The 21,105-nt window shown below is 33.8% G+C and overlaps 2 protein-coding genes across 2 annotated transcripts; both read right to left on the bottom strand.

Moving 5' to 3' along the window:
- Positions 1-2,948: 2,948 nt before the first annotated feature.
- On the bottom strand, positions 2,949-3,374 carry LOC148934089 (uncharacterized). The gene has a single exon (XM_089062179.1). The coding sequence runs from the start codon at positions 3,372-3,374 to the stop codon at positions 2,949-2,951; it is 426 nt and encodes a 141-aa protein (XP_088918305.1).
- A 12,994-nt stretch (positions 3,375-16,368) lies between these two features.
- On the bottom strand, positions 16,369-19,085 carry LOC125220430 (fatty acyl-CoA reductase 2, chloroplastic-like). Its single transcript, XM_048122598.2, has 9 exons — positions 18,803-19,085; positions 18,621-18,721; positions 18,345-18,544; positions 18,142-18,242; positions 17,864-18,062; positions 17,623-17,784; positions 17,462-17,543; positions 17,027-17,379; positions 16,369-16,750 (listed from the first exon to the last, which is right to left on the bottom strand). The coding sequence occupies exons 1-9, from the start codon at positions 19,083-19,085 to the stop codon at positions 16,585-16,587; spliced, it is 1,647 nt and encodes a 548-aa protein (XP_047978555.2). The 3' UTR covers positions 16,369-16,584.
- Between the last annotated feature and the right edge of the window lie 2,020 nt (positions 19,086-21,105).

Below are 21,105 nucleotides of genomic sequence, written 5' to 3'. Positions count from 1 at the left end.
CCAATCATGTGGAGTGTTTGAAGCACTCAAGTTGGTTGGTGATATGACTTGGCTTGAATGTTGGTTTTGAAATGAATTTTGGAATTGATCAGAATTTGGAAAATCATCAAAACTAGGGAAATAATCTTGAGAAGGATTAAAATTTTGGGAAGGGTTGTAGTTTTGGGAAGGATAGAAATTTGGGGAATCGGAGAATATATTATTCTCATCATCATCCATAGTTAGCAACAAAGTAAGCTTAAAAATATGAAATTTTATCAAACAAGAAGATTATAGGAGGAGGAAAGAGATATTTTTTTTTGTGTGCAAACTATAGCAAATGTGGTCTCTATTTATAGAGGAAGAAAAATTATGAATTTTGATATAATTTTTATAATTTTATAATATTTTATATTAAAGATATATTAATTTAAAAGTATATATATATCAACCAATGAGATTGTGCCATTTGGCACAATCTCATTGGATGATGGAATGGAGACCGCCTGGTTGGTGTTTGGGTGGAGAGAGACCGTGGTCTACTTGAGATTGAGACAATATTATTGATTTTTTATTTTTTTTTTAAAGGTGGGGTGAGGTGGCGGTCGACCCACCCCACCGATAAACATAGTCTTAGGCCACGGGCGCTTCATGGTTTTAAGCTGATTAGATTTATCTTAGAATAGAAACAATTTTTGTAAAGATATTCTTTTACAATCCCGATTTGTAGTTATTCATTTTAAACAGATTTGTTAAATCATTAGTATTTGTTAAATCATTATAGGAATTCAAATAAATTTCTAAAGTTTTTCGGTCAATATGTATTAGAATTTTTGGTTTTGTTGCTGTTCAATACTAATCTATATTATGTACCTCTAGGCTGTATGTATGGTAGTCGATAACTTAAAAAATCAATCTACATCATCTCAATTTGGTCCTTTCCTAAAGAACTTAGATGTGAGCAAAAAAAGGTACTTATAAGTTGTAAGGATAACTAAATTCAGTGATTGAAATTCTTGTTACATCATACTGAAAATAGAATTCAAAGATGAATGAGTTTTCAATGGGAAATTACTCCAAGCAGCCATATTCCCAGTGAACTTTGAAGATAATTGGATGGAGAGAGCCCGCAGACGTCTGAATTGTGGAATGACCAAAGCTGAATTGATTGTGCAATCACAAGTTTCACCACAATTGAGACGAAACTTTTCGGTAAAGAGTTTAAGAAAAAAATGTTGAGTGTGTGAAAGAAATAGATAAAAAAGTAAGAGAGGGAAAAAAGTAGAAAGAATAAAGTAAGAGAGAGTAAAAAAGAAAAGAAAAAGGGAGTACTCCCTCCGTCCCTCTGTAGTAGAAGCATTTCTTTTCGGCATGAAATTTAAGAAAAATTGTTTTAAATGAGTTAAGTATAAGGAGAATAAAATAGAAAGGAAAAAGGTAGAGAGATACAGAGAGAGAAAAGTAAGAGAGAAAAGTATTTTTTGCCAAAAGAGGAAATGACTCAGCTACAGTGGGACAACCCAAAAAGGAATACGACTCAGCTAAAGAGGACAACCCAAAAAGAAATACGACTCGGCTAAAGAGGTACGGAGGGATATGAAAATAAAATAAAATGATTCAACTATAAAGAAATGGAGGGAATATTATTTATTACTCCTTCCGTCTCAAGAAAGATGACTCATTTCTTAAGCGTCCAAAGGTTCACTAAGTTTTAAACAAACTTAAAATTTTGAAATTGATTGTGTAAGATCAACTGATCAACCTTGTAACATTATTAAGATACTATAGTGAAAGTTGTGATTACAAAGCCACATTTTGCAAAATGTGAATCTAATCTTATTAATTATAGTATATTCTTTCACAATTTATTTATTTTTTTGTTTGACCATAGATTTACTGAATAAACCTTTGTCGGAAGCTGACTAATCCTGTTTAATCGAGTTTACAGATTAAGGCCGAAAATCTCCTATGTGGCAGGGTTTGAACCCGTAACCTTAAAATCACCATATCTCCACACTGCCAACTACGCTGTGGTCCGTTGATTCTTTCACAACTTTTGATAAAATAATATTTCCGCGCATTCAATCCATCCATTTTAACTTTTCTTTTGATTTCATCTCAATTTATACTTCTCTTTGGGATTCATATCCATACACAATCAAAATAATACTCCCTTTGTCCGTGAATATAAGTCCCATTTTTTTCATTTTTGTCCGTTCGCGAATAGGAGTCTCAGTTCACTTTTACTATAAATGGTAATATGGTTTCACCTTCCACTAACTCATTCCACTTACATTTCATTTAAAACTAATATATATAAGTGGGACCCCGATTCCACTAACTTTTTTCTACCAACTTTTCTTAACATTTCTTAAAACCCGTGCCGCCCATAAATGAGATTCCTAATGCCGGACGGAGGGAGTAATATGTTAATTCGTTCCATTTTCACAACATAAAAAATAGATAGTCTATTATAATAAGTACTGGATTACACTTGTGCTAATAATCCAACATAAAAACATTTATTAAACCATAAATAAAATTCTAATAATTAAGAGAAATAATTAGCAAACAATAATATATTATTGTAGTATAAAATAAAATCCTAACAAACAAAACACTATATAACCATAATAAAATCATAATTAAAGCAACTTAACCCTCATATTCTCCCTCACCAAGGATTTGAGTGAAACAAAATTCAGACTATGAATAACTAGGTTGGATCTAGTGTGGTTCCTCTCTTTCTTGATCTCTCGAATAACTTAGGTAGTATCTGAATCATAAAATAGTCGAGCAGATACATGCAAGGCGAGTAAGATCCCACCATCTTTGAATGCTTTGACGGATAAAGCATTTCATGACAGTGATTTTGGAAATATATAAGTAAATCAAGATTTTCTCTATTCGAAATATAATCATTATATAAATCATAACGAATATAAGTTACGGAATGGCTATGAAGAAGTTCAGGAAGTCTGAGCATAGGTGGTTTTCTCTTGAGTAACATAATCCTTAGTCCATGATTTGTCATCTCCATATTTCTTCCTGCACCATATTATAATCACATCATCATTTGCATTGTCGCTGAAGCACAAGCGTCCGCTCAAAGCAGATAGTGAATAATGCAAACCTTTACCGCGATTGAGAACAATAATATCATGAGGACAAGAAAAAGATTCAAATAGCTCGGTTTCAAGATCAAGACAATAAACACTATGAGGATATAAGAAAATATCATCAATAGTAAGTAGAAGCCAGTGAAGATTCTCATTCACCAAAGGAGGCACATACCCCCTTTGATACCAGAACGCCATTTGGCTCTCAATTATGATGCTTTTCCAGTGCCCTATTCCTAGATTGTATACTTGAACAGGTAAGGGGAAAGTCACCATGAGCATAAACCCTAACAAGCTTGTACTCCCAACTTTTGCTCACTCCAAACCCATATGCATATTGATATAAATAGCAATCAGGACCCATCTAGATCGTGACGTACTCTCGAGTGATGGGATTGCATATGAATAGTTCGGATGTGGATTCAAAGTCGATCATGAAGAGCAAACCATTAACCGAGCTATGTATGCATGGCTTATTAGGCTCCGGAAAATTGTGAGTGTAGAGAACCGAACCTTTTGATGGTTTTGTATAACTTGATTGCCACCAATAAACCCCGAGAGGCTATGAGCCCATGAGAATTTGAGGTCTTCAAAGGCAGGGAGGCGGGTGGAGTTCAAGGCCGCATGATGAGAATGCAACGACACATAGTAATGGGACTCCACTAGATCGCGCCATGACTTACAAACACACTTGGAGATCATTATGGTTTGAACAGGGAGTCTTGACAGGATGTCGATGATGATTTCTTGTGGAAGATCATCGATTTCCATATAGAACAGGATTAAGGTTGTAATTCTAAATTTTGTAATGGTAAAAATAGAAGGTGAGAAACTTTTAGGAACAGATAAAATTGGAAAAGTGACAACGGAGAGAGTAATTTCTTTTGAACATTCAAATACCGTTTTTCTTAAAATAGCAAGTTACTATTCCCTCCGTCCTTGAATAGGGGTTCCTTTTTTTTCATTTTAGTCTGTCTGCAGATAGGAATCTTAGTTTACTTTTATCATAAATAGTAATAGGGTCTCATATTCTATTAACTCATTCAATTCACATTTAATTTAAAACTATTAATATATAAGTGGAATTCATATTCACTAATATTTTTCCACCTACTTTCTTAACATTTCTTAAAGTTTATGCCACCAAATAGTGAAATTGCTAATGATGAATAGGTTGAGGATCAAGGTGGGGCCCTTGTCTCCCTCTTTCTGACTCAGACTCTCTCGCTCTCTTTCTATACAATAACTCACACGCGCACACCACCGTTGTTGCATTGCCATTGGGCCCACAACACCTCCTTTCGAGAACGGATTCCCTACTCCACAATTCTTACTCCGCTCCGACCTCTTTCACGGACAAATTAGCGAAAATATGATTAGTTAGGAATTTATTATTATTATTATTATTATTAGTATTATTATTATTTCTAAAATATGATTAGCTAAGAATTAACAATTCATTGTTGGTATCATTTCTAAAACATGATTAGCTCAAAACGTAAAGAAAAAAATAAATAATGCGTTCAAAGTTTTATTCTCAATAACGCAACTATTCCTTCGTCTCTGAAAATTTATCACTCATTTCTATTTTTGTCCGTTCATAAAAATTAATCACCTCTCACTTTTACCATTTTTGGTAGTGAACCTCACATGTCACTAACTTGTTAAAACCACTCGTCGGTCGGACTTCCGCTATTGTGGATGCTCTAAGCAGCTCTTTCTCTCTCTGAAATATCTCAAAAAAATAATTTTTTTGATCAACACTTTACCGGTTGCGGTAGCAGACGTCGATCCTACTCAAGCGGCGGATGTCGACGTCGAGCCTCTTCCAGCGGCGGATGTCGACGTCGAGCCTCCTCCAGCGGCGGATGTCGACGTCGCTCCTGCGGCGGTCGTCGACGTTGCTCCTGCAGTGGTCGTCGTTTCCGCCGCCGCCGCCGCTTGTCCTCCTACCATCGCGGCGCCACTATTTCAGACATGGATCTTAGGTTCGTCTCTGGATCTGAGATGAGGAATTCCAAGGAGTGGGCGGTGAACAAGGCTTGTCAGCAACGTGGAGAGAAAAAGAAGTGATATGTGCTAGTTTTTTAGTTCTCGTTTATTTGTTACTGCTATATTTCTCCTTATTTAGGTTTTTGTTGATAGATAAATCCTTGTTTCATATTAGAAATGTAACTAGATTAAACCAATGCTATTCATCAAAAAATCAAAAACTATGCAACACTCCTTTGTTTGCTTTTAAGAGTTGGGTCGATCCGGTATATTGTACCGAAAAATTTGTATCATTATCATATCAAAAATATCGATATGAAAGAATTTCATATCGTTACCGTACTATGCAAAACTCCTTTGTTTGCTTTTAAGAGCTGGGTCGATCCGGTATATTGTACCAAAAAATTTGTATCATTATCGTATCGAAAATATCGATACGAAAGAGTTTCATATCATTACCGTATCGAAAGTTTCGGTGTACCGAATTTCGGTATACGAAATTTTGATATGGATAATATCTATATCGTTACCATATCGAAATTTCGGTATATCGTACCGAACTTCGGTATACCGTTCAGAATGGTATACCAAAATTAAATGGATATCTATGTATGATTTTAGGGTTTGCAATAAATACTTTTTAATTATATAAATAAATTAAATGAATATCTATGTATGATTTTAAACTCTTAATCTTAAAAAAAAAAAAAAAATTACTCCCTTCATCCCACAAAGATTGTCCCATTTTTCTCTTTCTGTCCGTCCCACAAGGCACAAAATTTGTCTCATTTCACTTTTTAACATTTTTGGTAGCGGACCTCATATTCCACTAACTCATTCCTACTCACATTTTATTATAAAACTAATTTATAAAAGTAGGACCCACATTCCACTATCTTTTTTAACTCACTTCTCATTACACTTCTTAAAACACGTGTCCGGTCAAAGTGAGAAAATTTTTGTGGGATTGAGTGAGTATATTATTATTATAATTAGTATAAACAGTATGTATCGATAATTCAATTCATATTGATTTTCGATCTATTTCAGTATACCGATAATATATCGTATATTCGATATATACCACTATATTGCGGTATAAGAAAATCCATATTGTTATCGTATCGAAAATTTACGATACGGTATTGTATCATACCGAAAAAAATTTTCAGTATACCGCAAAACGTAAAGAAAAAAATAAATAATGCGTTCAAAGTTTTATTCTCAATAACGCAAATATTCCTTCGTCTCTGAAAATTTATCACTCATTTCTGTTTTTGTCCGTTCATAAAAATTAATCACCTCTCACTTTTATCATTTTTGGTAGTGAACCTCACATGTCACTAACTTATTAAAACCACTCGTCGGTCGGACTTCCGCTATTGTGGATGCTCTAAGCTGCTCTTTCTCTCTCTGAAATATCTCAGAAAAATAATTTTTTTGATCAACACTTTACCAGTTGCGGTAGCAGACGTCGATCCTACTCCAGCGGCGGATGTCGACGTCGAGCCTCTTCCAGCGGCGGATGTCAACGTCGAGCCTCCTCCAGCGGCGGATGTAGACGTCGAGCCTCCTCCAGCGGCGGATGTCGACATCGCTCCTGCGGCGATCGTCGACGTTGCTCCTGCAGTGGTCGCCGACGTTGCTCCTGCAGTGGTCGTCGTTTCCGCCGCCGCCGCCGCTTGTCCTCCTGCCATCGCGGCGCCACTATTATCAGACATGGATCTTAGGTTCGTCTCTGGATCTGAGATGAGGAATTCCAAGGAGTGGGCGGTGAACAAGGCTTGCCAGAAACGTGGAGGGAAAAAGAAGTGATATGTGCTAGTTTTTTAGTTCTCGTTTATTTGTTACTGCTATATTTCTCCTTATTTAGGTTTTGTTGATAGATAAATCCTTGTTTCATATTAGAAATGTAACTAGATTAAACCAATGTTATTCATCAAAAAATCAAAAACTATGCAACACTCCTTTGTTTGCTTTTAAGAGTTGGGTCGATCCGGTATATTGTACCGAAAAATTTGTATCATTATCATATCAAAAATATCGATATGAAAGAATTTCATATCGTTACCGTACTATGCAAAACTCCTTTGTTTGCTTTTAAGAGCTGGGTCGATCCGGTATATTGTACCAAAAAATTTGTATCATTATCGTATCGAAAATATCGATACGAAAGAGTTTCATATCATTACCGTATCGAAAGTTTCGGTGTACCGAATTTCGGTATACGAAATTTTGATATGGATAATATCTATATCGTTATCGTATCGAAATTTCGGTATATCGTACCGAACTTCGGTATACCGTTCAGAATGGTATACCAAAATTAAATGGATATTTATTTATGATTTTAGGGTTTGCAATAAATACTTTTTAAATATATAAATAAATTAATTGGATATCTATGTATGATTTTAAACTCTTAATCTTAAAAAAAAATTACTCCCTTCATCCCATAAAGATTGTCCCATTTTTCTCTTTCTGTCCGTCCCACAAGGCACAAAATTTGTCTCATTTCACTTTTTACCATTTTTGGTAGCGGACCTCATATTCCACTAACTCATTCCTACTCACATTTTATTATATAACTAATTTATAAAAGTAGGATCCACATTCCACTATCTTTTTTAACTCACTTCTCATTACACTTCTTAAAACACGTGTCCGGTCAAAGTGAGAAAATTTTTGTGGGATGGAGTGAGTATACTATTATTATAATCAGTATAAACAGTATGTATCGATAATTCAATTCATATTGATTTTCGATATATTTCAGTATACCGATAATATATCGTATATTCGATATATACCACTATATTGCGGTATAAGAAAATCCATATTGTTATCGTATCGAAAATTTACGATACGGTATTGTATCATAGCCATTGTAAAGCAATTCCACCGTTCAATTTCTAGATGGATCAAGGTACGCTTCCGTTCTACAGTTTATTCTCCTTCTCCGTCGTTCTCGGTTAATCATCATAGAGAGCTTTATGTAATTGTACACTCAATTATTACACCACGGCGTTGATAGCCATAACGGCGGTGGCGCTGGGATGGTGTACGATCGAGATCGCGTGCAAGCCCTATCTGGAGAAGGGGCGCGAAGCCATAGATCGCAACCTCAACCCCGATTACGATCCAGATGACGATATCGACACCGCCGCCGCCGTTCGTGCCCCTCTCAACCCCGATTACGCAGAAGCCTCCGCCGTTTCCTCCACCGTCGTCAAGGCCGTATGATTCAGCCAGAAATTGAGCGATCTCGTCATCGAGGAATAAATATTATTGTGCGTTAATTGCGTGTTTAATTTTTTTTTTTTTCGTAATCAACTGCGCCTTGATGCTTAATTTGTTTGTTCCTTTTGCTTTGCCATCTGACATTGGAAATTATTAGTGTTTCTCTCTTTGTTGATTGTATGAGTGCTGCTATGCGTGTGCTCCGCTTTTTTTAGATTTTACATTTATTATTTGATTTAACGGTCACTAATTAATTATGGCTGTTAACAGATGCATTGTTCAGTTTTATATGTTCATAGTGAAGAATTTATGCATCCCTCATGAACCAACTTTTCAAGTGAGTCTATGATATGACACGCACAGAGATTTTTTTATCTACCTTACTTGCATGTTTAATTCTCTCTTGTAACTTTTATCAGGAATTCCACTTGAAGGCATCAGAGAGGGTTGCGCAACATGGCTCGGCGGCTTCCAAATCCACTGCGCATTATGTAATTCACAAGACAAAGTGTTCTATATCGGAGACACAATTAGTACGTCTACTTTATAAATGTTGGAAATGATTGCGATTATTCGTAAATACCGAGTATGTCCTAACAATAAATTCATCAGCCTACGTTATTTTGAAATTTATACTAGACGGATATTAGTACCACTTTTCTTCAGCTTTCATATATGTTGTGAGAGATTATAATGTGTACAAAGTGAACGGAAGTGACTTCAAATCATGCACGGTGCCAGCCGGGGGAGTCTCTGAGAAGTGGAAATGACAAAATTACCCTCGCAACCCCGGAAGAAAGTGGTACCTATGCGGTGTTGGCAATGGCACACACAGTGAAAACAGTATGAGGCTAGTCATTACCGTTACTACTGTGGCCGATTTACAATGCTCCTTCCTTGCCGCCGATGTACGCTGCTCCGGTGAAGAAGCCGGACGAGCGTTTGGAGCAGCTGGAAGCTCAAATTTCACTTTTAAATCCATTTTCATGACATCTCTAAATTTCACAATAAAATTTCAATTCCAGCTACTTTATTGTATTTATTTTTGGTTTGTTTCGCGTCAATCAAATTTATCCGACACTTATTGCATCTCAATTCATATGTAGCACCTTTAAATTTCCAACCTCATCTCAATTTCTATTCTCTTTGGGATTCATATCCATCACAATCAAATTAATAATATGTTAATTCGTTACATTCACACAACATAAAAAATAGATAGTCTATTATAATAAGTACTGGATTACACTTGTGCTAATAATCCAACATAAAAACATTTATGAAACCATAAATAAAATTCTAATAATCAAGAGAAATAATTAACAAACAATAATATATAAATAAAATCCTAACAAACAAAACACTATACGGCCATAATAAAATCCTAATTAAAGCAACTTAAACCTCACCAAGAATTTGAGTGAAACAAAATCAGACTATGAATGATCTAGCATGGTTTCTCTCTTTCTTGATCTCTCAAGTAACTTTAGTCATATCTAAGCAGTAAAATAGTCGAGCAGATACATGCAAGGCGAGTAAGATCCCGCCATCTTTGAATGCTTTGACGGGATAAAGCATTTCATGACAGATGATGATGTAATTATAATATGGTACATAAAGAAATATGGAGATGACAACTCATGGACTACGGATTATATTATCAAGAGAAAACCATCTATAGTTGAGCATATCGACACCCGCTACCACTACATCAGATAATGCGTTGCAAATCAAGAGATTCAAGTCGAGTATGCGAAATCGCAGGATCAAAGTTGCCAATATTTTCACAAAGCCCCTCAAGTACGATGGCTTTATCAAGATCAGGACGTCGCTCGGAATGACAAATCAAGTTTAGGGAGGTGTTGGAATTAAAATAAATAAAATTGATTTTTGTAATAGAATTATCATAGATAAGATACAAATATCTAGATATTTTAGTAGAATTCCCTAGAATGTTAGAAAAATATCTAGATTTTTATGGAGAAAAAATCTAGATATAAAATATTAAAGAATTAAGTACAATATTATAGAATAAGTAAGGAGTGCCTATAAATAGGGGGAGTTGTAACATTTTGTACTGGTTGAGAACTTGAAAAGTTTGAGAAATAAAAATGTTCCTTTGTTTCCCCACATTAGCAACATCTCCTAAATCCTTTTCCACATATTCCACTCATTTCCCTCTCAAGAATTTCCTCCGATCTAAATTACTCCTCTAACAAATATCTTATACTCCCTCCGTCCCATTAGAAATTAAACGTTTTCCTTTTTACTTTGTCTCATTAAAAATGAAACGTTTCCTAAAATGGAAACATTTCATTTTTACTTTTTCATCTCTCTTACTTTACTCTCTCTTCATTAACTCACAAAACAACATTCCATAAAATCCGTGCCGATTCCCAAATGTTGCATATTTAATGGGACGGAGGGAGTATATTCTAACCAGCGGTCGTCGACGTCGCTCCTCCTCCTGCGTCGGTCGTCGACGTCGCTCATACTCCTGCGGCGGTAGTCGTTGACGTCGCTCCTGATGCGGTCATCAACGAGGATTCTGCGGTGGTCGTCGTTCCGACCGCCGCCGCTCGTCCTCGTGCCATCGCCGCGCCACTGTTTTCAGAGATGGATCTCGGGTTCGTCTCTGGATCAGAGATAAGGAGTTCCAAGGAGTGGACGGTGAACAAGGCTCGTCAGAAACGTGGAGGGAAGAAGAAGTGATGTGTGCTGGTTTTTTAGTTCTCATTTGTTTGCTTGCTATATTTCTCCTTGTTTAGGTTTTGTTGATAGATAAATCGTTGTTTCATATTAGAAATGTAACTAGATTAAATCAATGTTATTCGTCAAAAAATCAAAAACTATGCAAAACTCCTTTGTTTGCTACCCTATTCTTTATTAGAGCTGGGTCAATCCAGTATATTGTACCGAAAATTTTGTATCATTATCGTATCGAAAATATCGATATGAAAGAATTTCATATCATTACCGTATCGAAAGTTTCGGTATACCGAAATTTCGATATGGATAATATCTATATCGTTACCATATCGAAATTTCGGTATATCGTACCAAACTTCGGTATACCATTCTGAATGGTATATCAAAATTAAATGGATATCTATTTATGATTTTAGGGTTTCCAATAAATACTTTTTGAATATATAAATAAATTAAATGAATATCTATGTATGATTTTAAACTCTTAATCTTAAAAAAAAAATTACTCCCTCCATCCCACAAAGATTGTCCGATTTTTTCATTTCCGTCCGTCCCACAAGGCACAAAATTTGTCTCATTTCACTTTTTACCAATTTTGGTAGTGGACCTCGTATTCCACTAACTCATTCCTACTCACATTTTATTATAAAATTAATTTATAAAAGTAGGACCCACATGCCACTAACTTTTTCAACTCACTTTTCATTATATTTTTTAAAACACGTGTCCGGTTAAAGTGAGACAATTTTTGTGGGACGGATGGAGTATATTATTATTACAATCAGTATAAACAGTATGTATCGATAATTCATTACGTATTGATTTTCGATATATTTCGTATATTCGATATAAAACAGTATATCGCGGTATAAGAAAATCCTTATCGTTATCGTATCGAAAACTTACGATACGGTATTGTATCGCACCGAAAATTTCAATATACCGAAAATTCGATATTTTTCAGTACGATACGATCAATATACCCTTTTTTGGTATATTTACCCGGCCCTAATCTTTACAACATTTGAAATTATCAACTGAATACTGTATATCAAATTTAATTTTGTTTCCATTTAATTTTTCATAATATTCAAAAGTTCGTACACATTGGTTTATGATTGAGGCATTGTTTTAAGAATAGTGATAAATTAACAAAATTATATATACAATTTTGGGGTATTTTAGTCATTTTCAGTCCTATGCAAAAGTTAAGGAAATTACCTATTTTAGTTATACTTTAATTTTACATTATAGCCCCTGGATTAAAGAATAAATAATATTTGCAACTAAAATTCAAAAAGAAAATGTGTACTGTATTATTTTTTTAAAAATATTTTATTTTCAGATATTTTAAAATAAATTACATCATGTTTTTCCAAGTTTTAACAAAAAATATTGAAATAAGTTACTCCTCCGTCCGCGAATAGGAGTCTCGGTTGACCATTTTCATCCGTCCATCATTAGGAGTCCCGATTAGACATTTTATCTTGGGAGTATAAAAAATGACCACACTTTTCCCTTAATTTAGAAGCTGCAATTAATTTTAATCCACTTTGATTGCAATTTCTCACTCTCTCTCTTAATGTTAGATTTCATTATTCCAATGAATAAAGCAAATAATAATATAAATGGATCCCACATTCCACTATCACACACTTAAATTATTACACTCAAACTTTTCTTAAAACCCGCACCCAACTCAACCGGGACTCCTATTCGCGGACGTAGGGAGTAAATGAAGTAAAAAAGAACAAAAAAGAAAACAGTGGAAGTACTGATAGGTTAAAAAAATTATAAGTAAAACGTAATACGAGAGAATTTCCAAATAAAAGTGTATTTTTCCAATTTTTACTTTGTAAACATGAACAATTTATTTATCTTCATATCATTATGATAGTTTAAATAAAATAATAAAAAACGTATTCCATAAAAATACTATGAATAATTATTCTATCTAAAATTTTATTGTGAATCTTGTAATAAGAGTGAGAATAAATTCAATTATATATTTGTTAAAAATATAAATGAAAATAGAAATAATAATAATAATAATAAAATAATAATAATAATAATAATAATAATAATAATTTTCCTTCTACAATTATAAAAAGGGTCAAATTAGTCATAGAAATATGCAATTAATGATGCTACCAAATCATAACAAATTAGTCTTACTTTATTTAAACTAGTATTAACACCCGTGCTAGCACGGAACATAAGATTTTTAAATAATGAATACAAATTCTAATGATAATATAGAAAATAAGAATTCAGAAGATGTGAATTAATGATAGTATGGGCATGCTATCATTTAGTTTTCGCCAAGAAGCTGTGGGCCTGTTTTGTACAAGTCAGGATAGATAATTCAATTATATATTTGTTAAAAATATAAATGAAAATAGAAATAATAATAATAATAATAATAATAATAATAAAATAATAATAATAATAATAATAATTTTCCTTCTACAATTATAAAAAGGGTCAAATTAGTCATAGAAATATGCAATTAATGATGCTACCAAATCATAACAAATTAGTCTTACTTTATTTAAACTAGTATTAACACCCGTGCTAGCACGGAACATAAGATTTTTAAATAATGAATACAAATTCTAATGATAATATAGAAAATAAGAATTCAGAAGATGTGAATTAATGATAGTATGAGCATGCTATCATTTAGCTTTCATTAATGAGCTGTTTGGCTTGATTATTAATTAAATCTTTGGTTTAATTGATCAATCTCCATATTAGTTATCCCAAGTTATCAAATTTATATAGTATTTAACTAATTCATATTTATTAAAAACTAACTTGATTTGATTTTGAGTTTAACTGGGCCGAGTTAAGTCATGTTTATGGATGTTTAATTTAGATTCATGCACGAAAAGAATCGATATTCGCTCTAATTGCGCTCGATTATGCACTATTTTATGGTATGATATTGTCTTCTCTTTTGTGTAGTGTATGTTTATTTTTTTCCATTTTCTTTCTCAAACGCAAAGATGTAGAATCATTTGTGTATATCAAGTGAATTTAATATGTAACACAACATTTCTCTATATATAGAGGATGTGTGAACCCAATCTCCAAAGTTTGAGATGATTGATTCACTATACAAACATGTATTTGTAACACCGAAGATGATGGAACAATGAGGTGAATAGACAAAATGCTTGTAAATGATATGTGACATAATCTTCTGGTTGATTTCTATATATACAAGTTAATACTTGGGATATGGATGATGGAGAGTATTATAGCATTAAGAAGTAAATAAGATACGATTCGAGACGGTCTGAGTTTAGTTTAACTTAAGCGAGGTTGAGTTTGAATCGGACCATTAAGTAGAGTAAATGATTTGATTCGAGTCGTGCTAAGTTGAGTTTGACTTAAACGATATTGAGTTTGAATCGCGCCATTAAATAGAGTAAATAATTCAATTCGAGTCGCGATGAGTTGAGCTTGACTCAAGCGAGGTTGAGGTTGAGTTTAACTCGTGCTAGGTTGAGTTATGATTCGAGTTGAGCTGAGTTGAGTTTTGTGCGCGTGTTTTTGATAGAGTCAACTCAGCTTATTTAGTCGCCAATAATTAATGCGGGCCAATGCATAGGTGAAAAAGATTCGTATACAAACGCGTCAAGTCGAACTTGTGTTTTAATCAGCGATTTTATAAAATTGAATTTACTAAAGTAAATTTAAAACAATCTTTTGTAAAAATAGTGTTTTATTTAAGATACAAAATCACAAAAAGAGAAAAAGAGAAAAAAAATTACAACTTTTTCACAATCATTTTACCAGAAAGAAACGCAAAAAAATTAAAAAGACTCAAAACTCCACTTGAAGGCATATGGCTCGGCCGCTTCCAAATCCACTGCGCTTTCTGTAGATCACTTCTCAAATTTCACTTTTAAATCCATTTTCATGACATCTCAAAATTTCACAATAACATTTCAATTCCAGCTACTTTATTGTATTTATTTTTGTTTTGTTTCGCGTCATTCAACTTTATCCGACACTTATTGCATCTCAATTCATATGTACCACCTTTAAATTACAATTGATCCAACAAAGAAGTAAATTTGTTGAAGGGACCATACCAGCTAAAGTCGAAATATCTTGTTTGATAATTCAAGTCAAAGTAGACGCGACCTATTCCAATTTTCCAACCCCATCCACCACAAACCAAAAGTTTGAAAAATTAATAAAAACATCAATTTCCCACCAAACCCACTTTACACATAAGTCTTCAAATAAGTCACTTGCTCTCAAACCATTCCAAGAAAAATTAGACAAAAACAAAAACAAAAAAAAAAAAAAAAAAAAGAGAGAAGAAAAATGGAAGGACTGATTCCGGTGGTCTACCGATCTCTCAAGAGGAACAAAATCCGACGACGCTACGAATGCTTATCGTCGGGCGCAGCTCATGCCTACAACATCAAAGATTTCGATTATCATGATCAAGATCATATTCATGATCGTCGCGATGATCATTTAGATGGGGGCCGGAACAGGCGGTGTAGCTCTCTTAAGGTCGACCACACGAGGAGCTTTGATGCAGTGGATGACGCATGCGAGCCTAAGAGGCTCGTGAGGTTCCGGAGCTATAGAATGGTTTCGTGTTTATCATGTGCTGCGTAAATGTTAAGTACTCTGTTTTCTTTGTTTTTTTTCTTTTTAATGATCTTATGTACTAGTACTAATTAATCGTTACACTACTCGTTTTTCAATTATTGGATGTGTCATATGTGAGTGTGATTCAAGCTTAATTAGTATCTCTGGAGTTGAAGAATATTGTTGATCGCTATGGATCAATTATGTAGTTTTCTCAATTTTTATTGTGAAAATATTTCTCTATTTTTGTTAATTTAAAATGTGTGTGCACCAAGATGTGCCGGAGTTTTTGGCTCATTAGAGAAGAATGGAGAAGTAAATCGAGAGTGGAACATTTCATTAAGATTGAAGGGGAAAACAGAAAAAGAAACTTGTAGCAAAGGTACAACTAACTTTGATATTTGTATGAATATTTTGAGGTAATTAACTAACATTCAACAAGAAAAACTCTACAAGTTGTTTAATAAAGAGACAGATCTTGAATGCCTTTGAGATATACTTAACAATCTTTTGCATATGTGTTACGCTCAGTTGTGAGAATATAGACAAGCTGTGTTGTTCTTGCTCTTGCTCTTGCAACATAGCTCGAGCTTCAAGTATTTCAACTTGATATATCAACTAAAAGGAAGAGGTATTTGTTGAACAACTTAATAAAATCATAATATAATGATTGTTTGCATTTATGCAGATAATCTTATGTATTTGGGTAATAACAAGTGGATAGTGGAAAAAATTTAAACAATAGTTATAGAAGAATTTGAAATGACAAATTTGAGAATCATAAAGTATTTTCCTGGAATCCAAGTGAAGCAATATGGAAAAGAAATACACATATCACAAGAAAAGTCCATAGAAGAATCCTTGAAGAAATTTGGAATAAAGAACTGCAATCCAATATTCTCGCTAATGGCGAAAATATGGTCTCTGCTTAGACAGGCAGCGCTGTGTCGTTGATCACATGCTTTCTCAATCCCGGAATATGAATGTCGACAAAATACTTATTCCAATCTATCTTTGTTGCATCCACTTCAAACACAACTCGCTCCTCTTCCGACATCTCCTCCAACAACACCCGTGTATTGCCACAATGGAACCTGCACCCACATAAAAACACACTCATTGGTAATGCAACCACAAATTAATACTATAAAATATTATCACGATAAATAATTGCATACTACTCCCTCCATCCGCCATTAGGTGTCATATGTTGACCCGACTCCGAATTTAAAAATGTAGAACAATGTTAGTAGAAAAAAGTTATTACTACTTAAAAAAGTAAATTTGACAAGTATTGATGAACTAAACAAAAAGAAAAAACTCGTGACAAGTAATGGCGGAAGGAGGAAGTATTTATATTAATCCTATACCTGGCTTTGAAGAATCCTAGAAACTCGTACATCTTGCAAAGTTGCTCTGCATAAGCAACCCTTGCTTTGTTTTGTTTCCGAACCTTTGCTTCCGCACCAACTACTGAATTTTGCTCTCTCAAGTATTCGGACAAGTTACAAAACTGGTCGAACAACTTCATTTCACTCACATTTCCAGTTTCAACTAAAGGATTTGCATTAAAATGCTCATAAATATATTCGAACATTTCATTGAATCTTAGAGGATTCACAAAGCCAGTTGTCACATGGTACACATTCACTCCTGCCCTGTTCATAATGCCATGCTTAGCGATAGCTGCAATCGTTGTATTCGCCACCATGTCAACTGGAACCTATATGCATTTATACATTTATATTCAAGTATAATTAAATACAATCAGATTGTCTTAAATTACTTGAATATGTATTGCTTACAATATCAGTATGTAAGGCAGGATCAGCCAGATAAGCAGGAAGTTGTCCTTTCCCATAAGAAATAATCACCGGATCATACATTCTGATAATCATAATTAAATTAATCAACTCACAATCATTTTAACTTGTAGCATGAATAAAAGGGCAAGAAATGCACTGACCTATTTCCTTGTATCCATCCAGGAACAGGCTCTTTATAGCAGCTCTCGATCACGGATGGCCTCAATATAAGCAGTGGGACGTCTTGTCTAGTTTCGTTAAGGACCATTTCTCCCATTGCCTTAGTCATATGATACGCATTGTACCATCCATAGTACGCAGCCCTGCAGGCGGTGACGGATCCAGAACAATAAATTTTTTTAATTTTATTTAAACTATTTTTTCTCTTTGCATCATAAGTACCTTTCTAGGCCGAGCCTCTTGAGTTCTTTTGTGGTGTCACGACCAGTCGAGGCTATGCAGGCTTTCATAGCCAAGTTCATCTCATCTGCCGGATCTAGAGAAAACAACGAGGAACATATCTCATCATGCTTTCTCCCATTCTCTCCCATCATCAACGGCTTCTCGTAGATTATCCCTTCTCTTCTTCCATTAACATATGCTGCACATTCTTACTAATTTAGCCACATTTTTCATATATAGCATAATCGTATTCTAATTAAATTTAGGCACATACATACCAGTGGACATATGCACAAAAAGTTTGAGATTTTTGCAATTCTTGGCGAACCTCATTAGCCGTAGAGGCGCATTCACGTTTATATCAAGTAGAAAATCATACCTATATATATATATATATATATATATATAAAGAAAGAATTAAATATAAGAATTTTTCAAGAAAGGTAACTTTATTAAAAAAATTTGGATGTATGTTAACAACCTGTCAAAAAATGTTGTGCTAGCTGCAGATTGAACTATCACATCCACTTCCTCCATAATTTTGTTTGCTGAATTTATATCCATTCCAAGATTTGGTTCACAAATATTTCCAACCACAGGTATCAGCTTAGATTTCACATATTCTTCGTATGTGCTCCCATATTTTTCTCGTAAACATACAAATAACTCCGAGTTCATAATCTAAGAAAAAATAAAATCAGCATATTAATTAGTATGATCATAATATAAGGATAAACAAATTAAAGAGAAAACATACCTCTTTCAATAGTCTATGAAGCGCAGCCTCGTTATCACTTGCCTTAACTAGTACGTAGATATTTCCCAGAGATGTCGATCTCAATAGCTTTTCAATTAGAGCTGCATCATTATCATGTTTCATTTAGTTTTAAAAAATATTCGATAAGGAACGATTTAATTTGAAAAGAAAGAGTATCGTACTTTTTCCAAGAAGACCAGTTCCACCGGTAATGAAAATGTTCTTCCCTTGGAAGAAGCTATCAATCCCTATCCCGCCACCCGACTCTGTCTCAAACGACAGTTCGGATTCAAGAGGATGGTGGGGACGGGTGAAGAAGGGATAGCCATTATAGCTAACACCCAATTTACCACTTCTTCTAGTCTTTGACTTGAGCATTGGATTACCAAGTTTGCTTTTGTTGCTAAGTTTTGTATGAGAAAATTCTACTAAAGGGCTGAAAAATACATTTTGAGTGAGCGACATGGTTTTTGTTGTGTTTAAGTGGAATTAATTTGCAAAAGGTCGGAGATGGCCTCTTTACAGAAACCAAATTAAACTTAGCTAAATTAATTAATATACTCATGAATTATAGTACTATATATATAGTTGAAAGTGGATATGATGAATAATACATGCAACTGCAAGACAGTGAAGGATGAAGAAGCGTGTCGTTTGCATTTATCTGTTGGATTCGACGACATTAGAAGCTGAAAATGTTAATTAATCATTAGCTAACGATTACTTATTAATTGGAGAGTTGTTAGTCTCATACATTAAACTTAGTCTTGAATGTTTAAGGGTTGACAGGTTAATTTACATAGGAGTAGTATATAGAGTATTAACAAGTTTCCCAGTTGGGTTCGCATATGAGCCTGTTGCCTCACCTATTATAATATAAAGAGATCAATAGTTTTAGTTACTATCACATTCTATTATAAAATTAATAGTAGTTGTAGGATAAAATTGGGACTTACAATCGATTAACTTTTAGAGCATCCACATTGGTGCCCCGTCCGTCCGTGCCAGCGGCGGGGACACCGCTCGTCCGCCAATGCAGCTTGTCCGTCCTTGCCAGCGGCAGGGCGGTGCTCTTAGCTAAGAGCACATCTGTGCCGCTGAGCAGCTCGACGTGGCGGGCTGTGATTGGCCAACGGCTTAGCAATTGGAAATTCTTTTTTTTAATTCTTTTTTTTAAATTCGAATTTAATTTAAAAATCATTTTTAAATAAAAAAAAATATTTTCCCACTTCCCAATAAAATATATCCGTTTTCTACACACTTTTAATTTATTTTTCAATTTTTTCCCCAAAATTCACATTTTCATCTATAAATACTCTCACTTCAACATTAAAAATTATGTAATTTTTAATTTGTTGGATTTTAATTATGTAATTTTTATTTTTTAGGATTTTGATTATGTATTTTTATTTTTTAGGATTTTAATTATGTATTTTTATGTTTTAGGATTTTATTTATGTAATTTTTATTTTTTAGGATTTTAATTATGTAACTTTTATTTTTTAATGTATTTTAATATTGTAGAAATGTTTTTAGTAATTGAAGTATTTAAATTAAATAATAGAATGGTGTGACCTATGAGTTTGTCTTTGCGGAAGAGCACAGATGTGGGTGTTGTGCTCTTGCCTAAGGACAAGGAGTAAAAGTGGGTTGGGCCCACCTTCGTGCTCTTATTTAAGAGTACAGATGGGGATGCTCTTATCATCATTTTTCTTCACGTTTCTTAAAATTTGCATCGAATTAAAGTGGGATTATAAATCGTAGATGGGTGGAGTAATATTTTAGTAAAAAAAGTCTTAAAAAGTGTTAAAAAGTATTTTAACGATATTATACCAATATCAATAAACGTCTATTAATATTTTTAAAGAATAAAGGTAGCCGTGGATGATATTAGTGCAATGTATATAGAGGAAAAATATAATTCTGTCGACTATTATAACTGCATAACAACGTCAAACTAGAATTTAAACCAAGTCTTCTGTGCTTATAAAAAGAAAGAAACTCAGTCTTCCGGATATTTCTCACAAGTTACAAAACTAAGTCTTGGGGAATGATTCCATGAAATTATTTGAACTCACCAACTGAGATAGAGACAAGACTAATTTTCCCATGTCGTTTCAGACCCTAAATTAAGGCGATCTCCATATCTGTGTTTTCATTACTAAAGTGAGAAGAAATAAATTAACAGCGCACAGCATACGGTATTAAAGTGAGAAGAGATAAAAAAGTAAATTAATCTTATTAAATATTTAAAATATTGTATATATACAAAAAGAATTTCATTCATATGTGTAAACATTGCATAGATTAATAGAGCAAAAAGAATTTCATTCATATACCCACTTTCACTCAAACATTGTATACACATATGTATAAGAAGAAACTATAATCATTAAACTAATATATGGTGAAGGGGGAGGCGTGATCTACTACTAACTTTTTTTGAGTTATTTGCTCGGTAAAGTAGTATATTAAAAATATCAAT

This window comes from Salvia hispanica, chromosome 1, assembly GCF_029641045.1.
Source record: "Salvia hispanica isolate PSC_SH4W2 chromosome 1, Shi_PSC_v1, whole genome shotgun sequence".
Lineage (NCBI taxonomy): Eukaryota > Viridiplantae > Streptophyta > Magnoliopsida > Lamiales > Lamiaceae > Salvia > Salvia hispanica.
This window is presented reverse-complemented; position numbering and strand designations above follow the sequence as displayed.